The sequence below is a fragment of the Otolemur garnettii genome, unplaced genomic scaffold, assembly GCF_000181295.1.
Source record: "Otolemur garnettii isolate 467f Iridium unplaced genomic scaffold, OtoGar3 scaffold00016, whole genome shotgun sequence".
Lineage (NCBI taxonomy): Eukaryota > Metazoa > Chordata > Mammalia > Primates > Galagidae > Otolemur > Otolemur garnettii.
The window spans coordinates 28,844,378-28,855,910 of record NW_003852411.1 but is presented as its reverse complement, the minus strand read 5'-3'; the positions used below and the strand labels follow the sequence as shown (position 1 = coordinate 28,855,910).

The window sequence follows — 11,533 nt, the reverse complement described above, 5'->3', positions numbered from 1 at the left end:
TTTTCTGATCTCCTGCACACACACAACTTATGTGCCATTCTTGTGATGCTCTAGGTCTCTCAAGCTGGAAGCAAGTCTTATGTTAAAGATCAGGGCACAATTTTCCCTACAGTAGCTCAAGTCAAATGACAGCCCTATGTCCTCTTCCTGCTGTGAATGGACAAGGCTGGCTGGTAGCAATGTCCTTGGCAGAAGCGAGTCATAAAAGATCACAAATCAAAGGTCACTGAGGCAGGAGCTGGGCCAGTCCTGCACTCCAGACTGACTGGGAGCCTCCAACGTGCCAGGTGCTGGCCACTTTGTTGACATGTAAGGATCTGCTCCTATCATTTTGTTAACTGTGTCCTTGTTTTGTAGCTCCTTCATCCCTCCTCATTCCTCTCCTTCTCTCCTGCTGTCTACCTTTGTGATTTAGTAATTTTCTATTGTGCTTAGCTTTGATTTCCCTTCTCTTTCTCATTTTCCTATCTACGATAGGTTCTTGCTTTGTAGTCACTATGGGACCTACATAAAACATCTTATAATTGATTGGCTATTTTGAGTTGATAACAACTTAACCTTTGTTGCATATAGTTGTTGTGGACTTTTACTCTATCCCCCAAATGTATGTTTTTGTTGTTACAGATTTACATCTTTTTATATTGTATATTCCTGAACAATTTATTGTAGATATAGTTGTTTTTGACTCTTCTCACTCTTGGTCACTCTAGTTGAAAAGGAGCTGTTAATTTATTGTTTTGGTTCTTTTTTTATGGTGGGGGGATGAGCATGAAAAACCTCAGCTGTCTTGCCATCTCCCAGACTTTTCTTTTACAGCCTCTGAGGTTAATATCTGCTTAGAAAAGCCTTCCCAATTCGGAAGTGATTTTTATATGTGATGTTTTCTTCTAGGACATGTATAGGCATTTTTATGTTGAAGTACTAGATCAAATTTTAGTTGAATTTAATCTTTGATACAGGATTTATTTCCGCTAATTTTCTTTTCAACCATCCGCTAGCTGTTCTAACCTCATTAATTAAGTCATTCTTTTATTCCTCACTAATTTAAAATTTCCCTTTTACTATATGCTAAATTCCATATGGATTTGATCCTAATCTTAGACAATTTTCTCCATTATTTTGCAGTACCAAACTCTTAATTACTTTAGTTTTCTGATACATTTTAATATTTGGTATGTTAGTCTCTGTTATTATTTTTTCCCCCTGAATTTACCTGGCTTTACATGTACTAGTGTTAAAGCAAAATTAAAATGGAGTCCAGGCCTTCTAAAAAATTCCTCAGTAAATAAAGTCAAGTGTGCCTTAAAAATAGCCTTAGCTTTGCTTAAAATGCAAATATAGAGAAAACTCAACATGGTTCATTTTTGGTAAATGTTTATGTCAGAAAACTAAACTTAACCTCAGCCAGTCATAGATAGCCAACTAACATGATTATGTAACTTGGAACTTTCCAATGAGTAAGCCCACAAAAGGTACTTTCGTAACTGCAACCAAATAACTTCTTCATTTTACTTCCTTATATAACAGAATGATTTAGAATTTTATGATGATTGGAGCTTTTTGGTTTTTGATTGGAGCAAACATTAGTTTTATTACATTGAGGGTCGGATAATCTGACCTGTATGATGATGTTTCCTTGCTGGAATTTGTTGAGATTTTTTTGACCAAACAAATAGCCAATCTTTATTCTAAGGTCATATGTGAAAGTGATGTATGTTTTCTATTTTTAGGTTATTCTAGTTAATATTCATTCTACAGTACACCCTTTTTTCTCTACTCGACTTCTGCAAACTTTGAGATGTGAATTAAAGGCTTTATTACTACTACTACTGTTGTACTTCTAGTATTTCATAGTACTTTCTTCATTTTTACTTCATATATTCTCATGCTATTTTATTTGGTTAGATCTTCATTGGATTATAAGTATACTAGATGTAAAAAAAAATTAAGTGCCATTAAGGACATCATTGGGTCAATGGACAAAACTGGAATCCAAATGGTAGATAAGACAAACTAATTATTGAAATTGATAACTATTGTGGTTGTATAAGAATACTCTAATTTTTAGGAAATGAATACTGAAATGTTTAAAGTCAAAGGACCATTATGTATGCAACTTACTCAATAGAGAAGAGAGAGAATGATAAAAGTTTATTTCTTCGAATACATTTTCTACCACAATCTCCCTTTCTACCTCCTCTTTAAGGCCGGTAACTCTTAGATTTGCCCTTTGAGACTATTTCCTAGATTGGGTAGGCATGATTTATTCTTTATTTTTTCTTTTCTGACTGTGTATTTTCAAATAGCCTGTCTTCAAGCTCACTAATACTTTCTTCTGCTGGTTCAATTTTGCTTTTGAGAGACACTGATGCATTTTTCAGTTTGCCATTTGAATTCTTAAGGTCCAAAATTTCTGCCTGATTTTTCTTTTATTGCTTTGATCTCTTAGTTAAATGTCTGGGATACTCTATTCAATATCTTTTTTTGTGTTGTCTTGAGTTACTTATGGACAGCTATTTTGAATTCTTTGTCAGATTGTTCACATATCTCCAGTACTCCAGGATTTCTCATTGTGCCTTATTTAGTTTGTTTGGTGAGCTCATGTTTTTCTGAATTTTCTTGATGCTTGTGAATGTTTGTCAATGTCTGGGGAATTGAAGAGTTAGGTATTTGTTTTAATCCTCACAGTCTGAGATTTCTTGAACCCATCTTTCTTGAGGAGGCTTTCCAGATATCCAAAGGGAATTGAATGTTGTGATCCAAGTCTTTCTTCAATGCAGCTACATTAGCAGTGGGGTGCCCTAAGCCCAAGAATGTTGTGAATCTTGTAGACTCCTAGTGGTATTCCCTGGGTGGACTTGAGTCAAAGATGGGAGAATTTCCTGTGTTACCAGGTGAAATCTTTTACTCTTTCCCCTCATTTTCTGTGTTGGGCTGCTGGAACTGGGGGAAGAGTTTGGGAAGTAGTTGGGGCACTCTCTCCTGGCTACCAGCACCAGGTCACACCTGAGCCAGCCCAGTCTTACCTAAAGCCCATGCATGTACCTCTGATATTTATTCAAAGCCCAAGGGCTCTTTAGTCAGCAGATGGTAAATCCTGCCAGGACAGGGTCCTTCCCTTCAGAGCAGCATGTTTTCTTCTGGCCCAGGATGGGTCCAGAACAGCCTTCTAAGAACTAAGCACTTGGGATGAGGGACTTCAGGAATCTGCTTGGAATTTTATTTTACTGGGTTGAGCTGGTACCCAAGTTGCAAAACAGTCCTCTGGACTCTTCCCTTTTCTTTCCCCAATTTGGAAGAAGACCCCCTGAACCACACTGCCTGCAGTTGGGGGAGGCATGACATAGGCACTGGGTTAGCCACCCCTGCTGGTGTCTCAGTGTGTCATGTGTACCCCAAGTTTACTAGCTCTGAGCCAGCAGAGCCACAGGAATTGCCAAGGACTGTAGCCTTTATGGCCCTATTGCCTTACAAATTTGGTTCAGGCCGTAGACTACATTTTGTCAGCCAGTGCTAAGGCTGGCTGGATTTTGGGATCAAGAATTTCCCCCTGGCTAGGGTGGTCAAATGTTCCTTCCCTGAGCACTGGCAGAATTCTGCCCTGTGCTGTTTCCTCTGCCAAGGTGGCCCTGAGTTTCAGTGCAAAGCTCCGTAGTTATGTCACTCTTTTTCTTTGGGGTATGTGGATTTTCTCTCCCCTTAGTATGCTGGCCCAGCACCACAGGGACATGCAGGAGAGGTGGTCTAGGTAGGCAACATAAGACTCTCTTTTCTGCCCCTTCATGCCTGTTTCCTTGATATAAAGGAAAAACTAGGTACTTATGCTCCCTTACCTGACTTCTGGTTCTTCTGAATGTGTTTTCTTGTGTGGATGGTTGTTGAACTAGGTGTTTATGTAGAGTACAATCATTGCAGGTTTCTATTCAGCCATTTTGCTCCACCTTCTTCTCAATTGTTCCTTTAATGTGTGGCTGCTGTTGCTACATTCAACATAAAGTTTGACATATGTGGAGGATGAGGCTACTCAGTAGACACAGAGGCACAGGACTCCTGGCATAGACTTGCCATCTCTTGACAGAAGGCTGCCATCTACCCCTTCATTAGGCCACATGTTTGGTCAGATTGCCTAGGTAATAAGGCACATCCATAGAGAGCCCTCTCCTACTTAAGCTAGTTTCCTCGCAAGACAATCAATCCCAATACAGTATAGTAGAACTTTTGCAAGTTGACCACCCAAGGGACTGTAACAAACTGGTCAGCATATGGAGGTGGTCAACATAAAAAACTAGGCCTATTGTACTTATACGTACATGTGGTACATGTCTTGTCTATGAAAATTAAGTAAATTTAAGGAGGTGATCAGTGTAGGGAGGTGGTCAACGGTGAGGTTCTACTATATTTTAATTGTACATCCTAAGTGGAGGATATTCTAAGGATGAATATATTTTCCAAAGAAATCTTATACTCATTCAGTGTTTATTATTGCTATAAATAATTCTGATATCATTATTTTAAAACTATATGTTTATTTTTTCCAGGATAAAACAAGTATGTTTTTAACATAAGTACTGGCAGGTATAAAAACTTTCTCTTGTAAGCAAAACACACACATGTAAATCAAAGATTTTAAATGAAAATGGAAAAAATACATGCAAACTTATGTTCTTTTTTAAAAAAAATGGTCAAAGAAATTGAATATATATTTCTCCTATGAAGATATACAAATGGCCAACAAACACATTAAAATATGCTCATCACTAATCTTTAGGAAAATGAAAATCAAAACCACAATGATATAGTACTTCAGCCCCTTATAGAGGTACAATTCACAATCACAAAGATGTGTTCTATTTTTTTAATATGAATTTTCCAGCTCTGTCCCCTAAAAAGACTCGGAAGCCATCCAACCCAATATCAATGTGTATGCTTAGAAATAAAATTGTGACCTCTAGTACCATTCCCTCATTAAAAAATTAGACATCTTTTGAAGAATGGCTAATTTCTACCTGTAGCAGGTACTCAACAAAATGGGCCTGAAATACCTTATTGTGCAAGAATTCAAAGAAATTTTAAAATACCCATGCGGGCATGTGAGAAGAACACAGAAGCCAACATCCAGAGCTCCTGGCCATTGACCAAAGATGAAAAATTTTAAGCATCAAACTAATGCTGGTTGCAGTTGAAATGCATTGAATATACACATATAAAAATCATGCATTTTTAATGATACTTAAACAAGAAAGGAACAAAATAAAGGAAACCTCTCTCAAAAACAAAAGAAAATAAAGGGAAAAGGAGGGGATAAAAGAGACTGACTTCTCTGTATTAAAAGATATTTTTGAGGGTCAATAACCAAATGCAGCATAAGGGTCTTGTTTGGCTCCCAATTAAAACAAAACCAGCTACAAAATGTTTTCTACCATTGAGGCAACTTTGAATATGGACTGGGTATTTCATAATAGCAAAGAATTATTTTTCACTCTTTTAATGTGATACTGGCATAAATGTTTTATAAGAAAAAATTTTAAAACATATATTAAAATATGTAGGAATGATGGTATAATATCTGGGATTTGCTTTAAATATTGAAGGAGGGGGAGGAAGACGAGGAGGGGAAGGAGAAGAGAAAGAGAGAGAGAGAGAAGGAAAAATGTAAATAAACCAATTATGGCAAAAATAGTGAAAATTATTGAATCTGGGTTGTAGGTATTTTGGAGCTCATGGAAAATTATCTCAACTTTGGTGTTTGGCTGAATTTCTAAAACTGGTCCTATGTTAGGACTATTTTTTTATGTTGTTAGCAGTTGAGAATGGCTATCCACTTTCCTAGATTACCCATTATTTCTCACATGTTGGGAAATAGGGAAGAGATGGGCAAGTTTGCTGAAGCCCTTGCTTTCCTAACCAGAGTCCCTTCTCCAGGAATCTGGAATTGGGAGAAAATGATCAAATGAATGGAGAAAGAGAGAATGGTGATGACTCTTTTAGTGTGCCTAGTCTATAACAGCTGTGTACTGGTGACCCTATTCTACCAGTAAGGAGGTGAAGAGAGAGCTGATCCAGAATGAGAATAAACCAGACACATAGAGTGGAGTGAAGAGACAGTCCTACTTGGTTTCCCCTTGGTTTTCATTTCCTGGATTCAGGGTTTTTTGAGCCCTCACTATGCTCTTGCCCTTTAGCTCTTTATTCTTGTAATAACCACTGCACACCCTGTCACAAGTTAGTTCACACTGATTTTTGTTATGTGATGCCAGCGATATTTTATGAACCTAGCCTCAAGTGACAAATTCTATTGCCCATATCCAGACATCTTGGGCCAGACATGAATCTTGTAGTAAAATGGGCCAGGAGATACTAGATGGTGTGAGGTTAAAGCTTGAGGATGAGGTCACCAATGCCAACAGTGTTGGAGGAATTTTGTTGCTGAGGACTTGTACTGCACTTGTTTAAAAGGTGCATTATTAAAAAAAAAAAAAAAGTGCATTATTACAGCAAACCAAGTAGGAGCTTCTACTGAATTCCCATCACTTGTTTGGAAATAGCAGTGCACGATGGTTTCATTCTTTTCATTTAACTTTGTAAACCATTCAGAGTGTATTTTATGCTATAAGGTAAGGGAGGATTTAAATTGAAAAATGGCTAAATGATTATATCAGAATCTTTTTAAAACCACATTAAGTTATTATAAAGTAGTATCTTAATATTTCTGAACTATTGATGTCTTTAAGGACAGAAGCTGAGGCAACTGTCAAGGCCAATTAAAAGAAAAGCACATGGGGCGGTGCCTGTGGCTCAAAGGAGTAGGGCTCCGGCTCCATATACCGGAGGTTGTGGGTTCAAACCCAGCCCCGGCCAAAAGCTGCAAAAAAAAAAAAGAAAAACACACAGCAGAATGCTGCCCCCACACCCCCATCCAGTCCAGACTTATAGCATGGAGAATCTGGAAGACACTTGCCAACATAGTTGAATCTCAAGATATAAAGATGTAACGGTTAAATGGTCATGAGGAGAAACTCCAGACTGCAAGAACTGTTTTTACCCAAGATACCAGTGGAATTAGAGTGAACCAAGCATATTAATTTGGTTCTCAGACTCCTTCCGTGGGTCGCATTCACAGGCTGCCAATATTCAACTGTTTGGTACTCTTATTAGAATATAAGCTGGGAACTTACAAATGCTTCATTCTTTATATGTGGACAGTTTTTTTCAAATGTGGTTTTTGATGCCTTTTTTAAAATTGGGTTTTTATGAACTGCATCAGGACTTCTATCCTGATTAGTAAGTCTCCAGTCAAACCCTGGGTACTGGATTGCCTGCGATTTTCGTGAAAGCCTGAAGAAGATAAATGAGTTCAGCAGAAATGGAGAAATAATACACTTTTGCCTTCTACCTGAGAAAATGTAACCGTTTTTATTCTACCATTGTAAAACAGCATGCAGATTATGCTACTGCTTTGTTTAGGGTAGTTTATCATGCTTTCTTTGATAATGGACTGTATGTGTGCATACTGTTTGAATTTGAAGAAAATAATTGATGAATGTTGAGGAAGATATCAGTAGCCAGTGGTTTTATGCTTTAAAAATGCAATACTTGGGCCAGGCATGGTGGCTCCTAGGACCTGTAATCCTAGCACTCTGTGAGGTCAAGGAGGGTGGATTGCCTGAGTTCAAGACCAGCCTGAGCCAGAGTGAGACTCAAGAAACAGTCAGGCATCGTGGTGGGCACCTATACTCCCACCTACTTGAGAGGCTGAGGCAAGAGAATTGCTTAAGCCTAATAGAGGTTGCTGTGAGCTGTGATGCTATGGCACTCTACCAAGAGCGACAAAGTGAGACTCTGTCTCAAAAAAAAAAAAAATGCAATACTTGATCAAGATTTGCCAATCTCATAAAAACTATACAGTTTGCTAGTGAGATAGCTACCCAGCCAACATTATTTTTGTAACATAAAAGTTGATATAAAGGCCAAAAGGAGTTTAAATTGCCTGTGAATTTAGACTGTTCTCCTTCCACAGGCATATTTTTTTCATAGTTATTTTTGTCACGGAAAGTATTCTATCAAAGTCGGAGCTCCCAATGGCAGGAACCATGTTTATAAAGAAAGCACTTCTTATTCAAGTAAATGACTGTATTTGATAGCAATGTAAAATGCCTCTAACCACATTCTATATTCTTTATTCTCACTAACTTTTTGAAGGGAGGTTATTTATTAAAAAAAGAAAAGAACACATTGTATATATGGATTAAAATATCACACTGTACCCAATAAATATGGACAATTATTGAGTCAATTAAAAAACTGAGTGGTTGAGCAGTGCCTGCGGCTCAGTGAGTAGGGCACCGACCCCATATACCAAGGGTGGTGGGTTCAAACCCAGCCCCGGCCAAACTGCAACAAAAAAATAGCTGGGTATTGTGGCCAACACCTGTCATCCCAGCTACTCAGGAGGCTGAGGCAAGAGAATCACCTAAGCCCAAGAACTGGAGGTTGCTGTGAGCTGTGGCACCACAGCACTCTACTGAGGGCAACAAAGTGAGTCTGTCTCTAAAAAAAAACAAAAACAAAACTGAGTAGCAGGTACAGGGATGTTTCATACAGGGTGGCTATAAAGTTCCCGTCCAATTGAAGTAGTTACAAATACAATGAAATTTATGACTACCCTGTATACTCCTGGTTTCCCACAAACAAGAAAGAAAGCACTGACAAAGGAAGTGGTTAGCAAGTGTGATTAGAACAGGGAGCTGACATGCATCAGATCAGGACTTACTGCCCTCTTCCACCTTCTTCTTAATTCTGCATGATCTTCAAGGCAAACCAGGTCTATCCTGCCAACATGGGGCCTCCCACTCAGCTTCTCCTCCTCCTGCTGCTTCTCCAGTCACAGGAATGTAAGTCAGGAGCTCCTCCCCAGTAGCCTGACCTCCCGAGGGGTGGGGTATCCATGTGGGCAGAATTGAGGACTCCATATTAGGGAGCTTAGGGGGCCAGGAAGAGAGAAGAGGTTTGGGGATGTTAGGACACAAGACAGAAAGACTAACTAGACAGTGAAGGACGGGGAAGGAGGAAGGAGAAGAGAGAAACAGCTAAGGCACATAGAATAACATTGTGGGCTCTGCGCCTATAGCTCAACCGGCTAAGGCGCCAGCCACATACACCTAAGGTGGCGGGTTCGAATCCCCAGCCCGGACCCGCCAAACAACAATGACGGCTGCAACCAAAAAATAGCCGGGTGTTGTGGCGGGCGCCTGTGGTCCCAGCTACTTGGGAGGCGGAGGCAGGAGACTCGCTTGAGCCCAGGAGTTGGAGGTTGCTGTGAGCTGTAATGCCACGGCACTCTGCCCAGGGGGACAGCTTGAGGCTCTGTCTCAAAAAAAAAAAAAAAAGAATAACATTGTGAAGGCCAGAGTTGGAAGGAATCGGAAAGACTTTGCATTTTATCTCCCTTGTTTTATAAAGGCAGAGAAGATTGGAGAAATCAACAAGCTTCTTGAAAGCTACATGTCTAAATGGAGGCAGGATTGGGACTAAGAAGCAGGTGTCCTGTCATCTAGGATCTTAATAATCAGATGCTACTGAGACACTGGAACTGCAGTGATATTCAAATTGCAGTTCTGGAGACACCCAAACTCCAGTTCTGGAGGGGGAAACATTTCCAAAAATAGGAAGTCATGGGAGGTGAAATCTAGGGCTGAGGGAAGAAAGGGGCCAGGCAGGACAGGGATGGTGTGTGACTTTCCCAGAGCTTTCCATTCTTATCTTCCAGGGCCACCAGCCCTTAGGGGAAACCAAGTCCTGAGATGAGGAAGAATGATCCTAGCAGGAAGAATCCCTAGGATTTCCAGCAGAAAGGAGAGTTTAAGTATTTCCCTCATCAAGCTCCAGCCAGAGCACCACTGCTAATACCTGTTTATGTTCAATATTCTTATGGACACCAACATAGGGGAGCCAGGACTGACTGGGAGACCTGAGGCAGGGGTTGTCAGGGACCAATTTAAAGCCTTTTCCTTCTGTGTTTATAGGGGGTGCAGTTTCACAGGACAGCATGACCCCGTTGATGGTGAACCGGGTTCTGGGGGAGTTGATAACTCTTGCCCTGAAGTTTCCCACGGAAGAGAAGGCCAGGTCCATCACCTGGGTTTACAATGGAACATCTATTGCCTTCATAAGTCTAAGGGAAGACCAAAGTTCAGAACCCCACGTGACCGACCCAAAACTAAGAGAGCGGCTGAGCTTCACTGGGTGCTGCTCCTTGCAGCTCAGCAACTTGACGACGGCAGACACAGGATCTTACACAGCCCAGATAGCCACAGAGACCTCTACGAAGTTTTTCACTTATGCTCTGAGGATCTTCCGTGAGTAATGGCCTAGAGGGCCAGGTCCCTGTGATGACAGGAGTGCAGCCACCCACTAAGTCTAGGGGGCTAGATGACCCTTGGTAAACTTGTCCCCCAATTTTACTCTTTTGATTAGTCCAGAATTTTTCCTAGGTAGATATTTGTTTTTTACTTTTCTTATTCTTTTTTGTCCTTCTTAAGTCTGGCAGGTCCTGGCTATTTGGGGGGCTACTTGCAAATCACATAACTTGCCCTTTACCTAATGCAGCCCCCCAGGAGCTGGACAGGGGTGAGTCAGGGGTCTTTTCTCTGAAGGGGTGCACTTTTGCTCTGTTTTCTCTCCTTGAGCACCTGCATCCTTTTTCATGAGACGGTCTAGAAAGGCCCTCTATTGCTATTTAGAGCTTTAAAAACTATTTTTTCGACCAGAGCGGCTGCCAAGGCCTCAAGCTGAAGTACAGACCATCACCTATGAGAACGGGACCTGTAATGCCATCTTCAGGTGTTCTGTGGAGGAAGGAAGACAGGGCATCACATATGTGTGGTCAGCAGTGGGATCAGGGACTGTTGTGTCCCAGATGGGATCTGTCCTCAGTGACTCCTGGAGCCTTGGTGATCTGGACCGGAACTATACCTGCACAGTTATGAATCGTGTTAGCAATAGCAGCTCCATTCCCTTCCTTGCTCGGCAGCTCTGTGCAGGTAACTGCCCTCTCCATTCTCTCAAGCACCCTTAGACAATACTTGGAGGGCTCGGTGTCCGTAGCACAGTGATTATAGTGCTAGCCACATACACCGAGGCTGATGGGTTGGAACCCAGCCCGACTAGCTAAACAACAATGACAACTATAACAAAAAAATAGCTGGGTATTGTGGCAGGTGCCTGTAGTCCCAGGTTGAGACAAGAGAATCGCTTAAGCCCAGAAGTTTGAGGTTGCCATAAGCCCTCAGCACCTGCCAACAATTCCACTTGTGCTTTCTCTCTTTCAGGTCCTAAGGCAGCTGAAGTCACCTATTGTCCAGTGAAATGGATTTTCCTGGGGAAGGGGCTTCTTCTCCTTGTATTTCTAGGGATTCTAGGAACTTGGCATATCCAGACATGGGTGCTCAGCAAACCCCTTAGGTCTCAGGGTAACCAGAGGCCACCAGCGGCCCAAGAGAGCCAGGGCCACTGATGAGGCCACTCCTTTTCTGTG

General features: G+C 41.0%; 1 protein-coding gene across 2 annotated transcripts; it reads left to right on the top strand.

The window, feature by feature from the left end:
- The first annotated feature begins 272 nt into the window (after nucleotides 1–272).
- Nucleotides 273–11,527, top strand: LOC111723815 (SLAM family member 6-like). 2 transcript variants are annotated; one of them, XM_023510797.1, is made up of 5 exons: nucleotides 273–309; nucleotides 8,813–8,891; nucleotides 10,023–10,355; nucleotides 10,767–11,039; nucleotides 11,328–11,527. In XM_023510797.1, the coding sequence occupies exons 2-5, from the start codon at nucleotides 8,837–8,839 to the stop codon at nucleotides 11,510–11,512; spliced, it is 846 nt and encodes a 281-aa protein (XP_023366565.1). In that variant the 5' UTR covers nucleotides 273–309; nucleotides 8,813–8,836; the 3' UTR covers nucleotides 11,513–11,527. The 2 variants fall into 2 exon arrangements, with proteins under 2 accessions (XP_023366565.1, XP_023366564.1); XM_023510796.1 differs by lacking the exon at nucleotides 273–309 and adding an exon at nucleotides 8,021–8,120.
- The last annotated feature ends 6 nt before the right edge of the window (nucleotides 11,528–11,533 follow it).